At 40.2% G+C, this 5793-nt stretch overlaps 1 protein-coding gene and 1 non-coding gene across 2 annotated transcripts; one reads left to right on the top strand and one right to left on the bottom strand.

Annotated features, from left to right (window-relative positions):
• Positions 1–374: 374 nt before the first annotated feature.
• On the bottom strand, positions 375–506 carry LOC142447732 (small nucleolar RNA SNORA33). Its single transcript, XR_012784390.1, has one exon. It is a non-coding gene; the product is annotated as a small nucleolar RNA SNORA33 (small nucleolar RNA).
• Positions 507–4101: 3595 nt separating this feature from the next.
• On the top strand, positions 4102–5076 carry LOC142446902 (olfactory receptor 52I2-like). Its single transcript, XM_075548635.1, has one exon. The coding sequence runs from the start codon at positions 4102–4104 to the stop codon at positions 5074–5076; it is 975 nt and encodes a 324-aa protein (XP_075404750.1).
• Positions 5077–5793: the final 717 nt, after the last annotated feature.

Raw genomic sequence — 5793 nt, 5'->3', positions numbered from 1 at the left:
ATGTATCCATTCCCATACAAATCCTATGACTCTTAAAGTTACTTTTTTCTGTTTGTCTTCAGTAATTGATGTCCCAGGCCTTCATGTAGATGTGTCTGCAAGGGTGAAGGTAGAGTCAAGTGCTGGGTGGGGAATGGGTCTTAGGAAAGCTTGGTCAGAGCACTTGCAAGAGCTGTGTACCTCAACTATCAGGAAGCAGGAAGCCTGCCTGTTGATCTGGGGAGTGGCTGTGACTTACATATATTAACTATACAAATGGATCAAACTATAGAGCTGAGATCTGTTTTTTCCCCTTCAAAACAAAAAAGTTTGCTTAGAACAATGTAGATTTTGATCACATCAATTACAGAATTTTAAAGTCTTTCCTGAAAATTAACTGTAACTACTTTCAGCGACCTTAATGACCTCAATTATCCTTAAGGCTCATAACATTGCTTTCCTATTATTGCCAATTAAAAAAAATTCCTGCAGAAACACATTCATGTAAGCAGAATCAATGGCTATTTGTGCATTTACACGATGTATGCTACACTTCAAGAAAAATGATTTTAACAATTAACTGAAAAAGGAGGAAGAGGGCAGTAATGTTACATGTTAGAGAGGCCATGTAAAATAATGAAGTCGCTGAATTAGCAATGTCATTAATGGAGATCACTATTGATCATAACAAGAAAAGTTCCAGTACTAATAGATTGAACAGTGAACAAAAAGAAAGGAGGACTTATGCAGGGCAGCTAGAAGGAAGACTCTAGATCAGAGATGAATGAGGAGACATTCTGGTGCCTCCAGTTCTTCTGCTCTCTAAGCACTGATACATACTTAACTTTGACGACTAGAAGACATACAGCGGTATTAAGAATATTTTCACTCTTCACCATTGTCCTCATCAAAAAATCTTTCCTTCCACTTTGCATGATCACCAAAGATGTTTCACGTAGTACTGTTATATAGTAAGCTCTTGGAAGTTGACTGTGATGCAGCGTTCACTAACTTACTATCCAGTAAGTTCCATGATAAAGTCTCTCTCATATTGAGGGTTTTGTTTCTTGTTGTGCTCTCAGTAAAGACCACAGCTTGCAACCATGCCTCAATAATTTGCCTTTAAAATTTTATTTTGTTTGAGATGAGCTTAATTGTCACTAAAGATTCCAAGTATATTTCCTTAAAAAAAATTTTAAAAGCCACTCAAATCACTAGGTGTGAAGGAGAAGGAACCTGGAGTTTTGTTTTTCATTTTTAAGGAACATACTATATATATTTACATAGCCCATCTCAAGAAATGAAATCAACAATATCCTACTAAACCTTCCATTGGAAAAAAAAGAATTTGGCTTTTTAGATGCCCACTGAGGCTGCTATTGGTGCACAGGCATAAAGTCAATCAGTGGTAGGATTTTCCAGGAAGTAAACAGAAGGGACAGATATATGTCACATGGTTAGGATTGAGGAGCAGGGAAATGTGATTAGTGGTTGGGTAACAGAGAAAACGTCTATTGCAGCTGATGGGACTCTCAGGCCTGAATTCCATCAATCTGATTTGCCCAATTACTCTGAAAGGGATCAGAACTCTGACCAGAAGTTAAAAAGGGGTAAGTAAAGGCAGTATCCAAAGGATAAAGGAACTCTTCAGGGGGGCGGGGGCTTTGAAGGTTTCAGGGAGTGATATCCAAGGGCAGGCTTGTCTGAAGGCTTGCTTGTAGACTAAGCATCCTCTGGATCCCCAGATACTTAGGAAACAGCTCTTGAGTTAGACATAACTACTGCGAAACCAATACAAGTTGCTGTGATGATCGCTCAGGCTCAAGCTTTTAGAGATGTAACATTAGGGCAGTGAAGATTTGAGCAAAGAGTGGATCCATTCTCTTTGCCATGGTCTGATCCATCCCCTGGGACCTTGATTTTAGGTTCAGTGGCCGGTGATCTTTCCCAGGAACTGAAATAATCTGCTAGTCATATTCTAACGTTGTAACAGGACTGAGGAGCCAGTCTTTCGTTTTTCAGTTTTTAATGCCTAATGCTTAATCATTGTTTGATGAAACAAAGAATCTGGTTGTGCACTGCCACTAGAAGGAACATCCTCAGCAACAGATCATGGGAAAATAAAAGCTTCACACATGTAGAGATGAACTTTTAAAATATTTGCCCTGGCACCGCACTGACATATGAATATGCTTTTTGGAGTGATACAGAATGACAGATGTAGGTAGGAAAAATAGTCTAATTTTTTATTAGGTACATTTTATTGATCACCTATGTACTAAGCTAAGCAGTTTCACACAGTTTTCACTTAAATCTAAAAAATATCTTTATGTAGTGGGGACTATTCCCATCGCACCAATCAGCAAATTAAGGTTTAGATAATTTAAATAACTTGCCCGAAGTACACATCTAGCAAGTGACAAAATAAGATTTTTGGTCTAGAAAGTATGAATCTAGAACAAATCCTCTTAGCCACTTTGCTATTCTGCCTCTTTATGATGTGGGACCAACAACAAATTTTGACATATGTAGGATTTCTATGCTGCACTTTCAGGAAGTAAAAGCTAGGCTGTCCTTAAAGAAGTTCATCCAATATTCCCAAGATTGAGTGAAATCATTGGAGGAAGGGTTCTGCAGGTATTCTCAGATGGCTAGGGAAATGTGCACAGCTTGAATAACCACAAATATCCATTGGAGAGTATATCTAAAAAGTAGGCCCAAAGTTTTATTTGTAGTTAATCTATCACTTAAGCCTAGCTCAATAGAAAATCCAGGCTGAAATGTCGAAAAGGTAGACACAATGAATAATGGAAACCATCCACCCTCTGAATGAAAGAAGCTAGAGAGACATCACACAGGAGTGGAGTGGTAGTTGAGTGCTGGCCCATTCTCTTATTACATACTATGTAATTTGGTAACATCGGAGTTGGACAGAAGATGGATAAGAACCAATATTGTCTAGCTATACAGAATATTAGATGTTTTATCGATTGAGTAAGGCTCCTAATTTATTTTCCTTCCAGCCTCCATTGTTGTTGCTTTATTAATCTTCGGACAGATGGCCACAATTGGGGGTAGCAGGTATTACTGGAGCTGGAAAACTGGATTTGAATCTCAAATTTACCACCTACTTGTTATGTAAATCAACAAATGTTTAATCTTTTTCCACTTGTTCCTAATGACTTGTATAAAAGCGATATTTGCCTAATTTTACAAATAAGAAAAATACTTTTAATAAGGCTCAAATTTTCTCGCTGTCTAGAATGTCTTGATGGTTTATCATGAAGATGGAATAAGACACACTGAATGATCATAAAAATCCACTTGGGGGGTATATCTATAAAGTAACCATTAGTTTTATTTGGGAGTTATTAATCTTGGTTCAACAGGAAACATAGGCTGAAATGTCATGGTAGAGATTATAAATATCTCCAGGAAGTTATTTCCTATGGAGAGTGATTTTGTCTTCCAAATCATTTTCCTGAATTCATCTATTTCTTCAGTCAGGAGGATGCTTCCCTTGTTGTTCTAGGCACTGTACTGAAAATACCGTATGTGACATATTCATCCACGTGAAGTTCTTTCTTTCACTCAACATTATTAAGCATCAGGAGCGGAGAATTGAAAGGGGAAAGACAAACTGCCTCCTCGGCCCACTCGCTGTGGAAATGAATGAATGCTCTCATCCTCTATGACTTGTGCACAACTGTGGATCATACTTGGTATAAGCAGCACACACAAGTGCATATAATAACCTCATCAGCAGAGAGGAAAGAGGCAGTGCTCATTTATTAAAAGTGCCTGTTTATATCCAAGAGGTCAGCATCGGAAAGCTGACAAGTCCTTTAGCCTGGGCATGGAAGAGTGGCTAAGATAGAGCACAGACTTCCCATTATAATCCTTGAAAGGTTAATAGAAATTTGTACAGTAAAGATGGAAGAGGATGGAATGTGGAACAAATTAACATTGTCAGATATTAGTTTCCTGATCCTATGGTCCACTTAACTGAGATGATTACTGGACCATCTCAATACGCTACCTAGTTAAGAACACGCTTTTCTGGATTGGACCTCTCTCTCCTCTTATATCACTTTATACATGAACAGGATCACAGTGCTATCTATGATGCTGGGGCTACAATGCAACTATACAATGGAGTCCCCTGCCAGCTTCTTCCTTGTGGGTGTCCCAGGGTGGCAGGCCTCACATCTTTGGCTGGCTATCTCACTGACTGCTATGTACTTCGTGGCCCTGCTGGGAAACATCCTCATCATGACCGTAATCTGGATGGATTCCAATCTACAAGAGCCGATGTACTGGTTCCTGTGTGTTCTGGCTGCTGTGGACATTGTTATGGCTTCTTCTGTAGTACCCAAGATGGTGCGCATCTTCTGTGCAGGAGACAGCTACATAAGCTTTAATGCTTGTTTCACTCAGATGTATTTTGCCCATGCTGCCACAGCTGTGGAGTCTGGGCTGCTTCTGGCCATGGCTTTCGATCGCTATATAGCCATCTGCAAGCCCCTACACTACCAGAGAATCCTCACCCCTCACAAGATGTCGGGAATGGCTGTAGTCATCATTGTCCGAGCAATCGTATTTATGACTCCATTGAGTTGGATGGTGAGTCATCTTCCTTTCTGTGGCTCCAATGTGATTCTCCATTCCTACTGTGAGCACATAGCTGTGGCCAAGTTGGCATGTGCTGACCCGATGCCCAGCAGTCTCTATAGTCTGATTGGTTCTTCCATTATTGTGGGCTCTGATGTGGCCTTCATTGCTGCCTCCTATAACCTGATTCTCCAAGCTGTATTTGGTCTTTCCTCAAAAAATGCTCAGTTGAAAGCATTAAGTACATGCGGTTCCCACATGGGGGTTATGGCTCTATACTACCTACCTGGAATGGCATCCATCTATGTGGCTTCGCTAGGGAAAGACTTAGTACCCTTGCATACGCAAGTGTTGCTAGCGGACCTATACCTGGTTATCCCACCCACCCTAAACCCCATCATCTATGGCTTGAGGACTAAACAAATACGGGAGCGAATATGGGGTTTATTAATGCATTGCCTCTTTGACGTCAATCTGGGTTCATGAACCCCAAATCTGTCCAGACCTTGGGTATCCCAGTCTGCTTCAAAGATGCCTTATAGACATATAGAACTGGTTTGGTAAACCTGGATTATAGAAATTCTAAGATGCATCTCTTCAGAGTAATGTTGCATACCTTTTCGATTTCTAGTTTGAGTGAAAGGATTCTAGGTTTCTAACGTTGCTTTTAATGGCTTTAACCAACTGCTGTCTGAATTAGAGCTGGGTCTGAGCAAAGACTATCAACTCGGGCTTTTTCCTTTCCTTAAGTGTGCTCTGCCCTGTATTTCCAACCCACAGTCTAGCAGTTCCTCTGCAGGAGAAAACCACCGTTTGGCTGCCCCACACCTGGTTGCTTTCCTGAAAAATTCCCTTTTATTTTTGAGATTATAGAAGAGAAGCTGTTATACATGGCGCTGCTTTTGGGCCCACTGAATCCACTCGACTTGGGTCATGTATCCCCCCCCTCAAATCAAGAGTTTTCCAGAAACTTGTTTACCTGTGACACAAACTTGGGGTCATTGAGAAAGGTCACTTTATAGTGAGGGGAGAACGAAGTGTTGAGTCCTACCTTTGATTCCAATTCATTCCAGAAACCAGGTACATCCTATTAGGTTTTGTAGGATGCTTTTTCCACATCTTTTAATTTACCCTACTATTGTCAGGCTGTTTGGAATAAGTTCACTAGTTATGTATTGATTTTGTAAATAAACAGAGTTTATT

The sequence above is a fragment of the Tenrec ecaudatus genome, chromosome 4, assembly GCF_050624435.1.
Source record: "Tenrec ecaudatus isolate mTenEca1 chromosome 4, mTenEca1.hap1, whole genome shotgun sequence".
In the NCBI taxonomy this organism is placed as follows: Eukaryota; Metazoa; Chordata; class Mammalia; order Afrosoricida; family Tenrecidae; genus Tenrec; species Tenrec ecaudatus.
This window is presented reverse-complemented; position numbering and strand designations above follow the sequence as displayed.

Excerpts from the sequence above, each read along its gene's own strand:
- LOC142446902 (XM_075548635.1), top strand. The coding sequence starts at position 4,102 with ATGATGCTGGGGCTACAATGCAACTATACAATGGAGTCCCCTGCCAGC.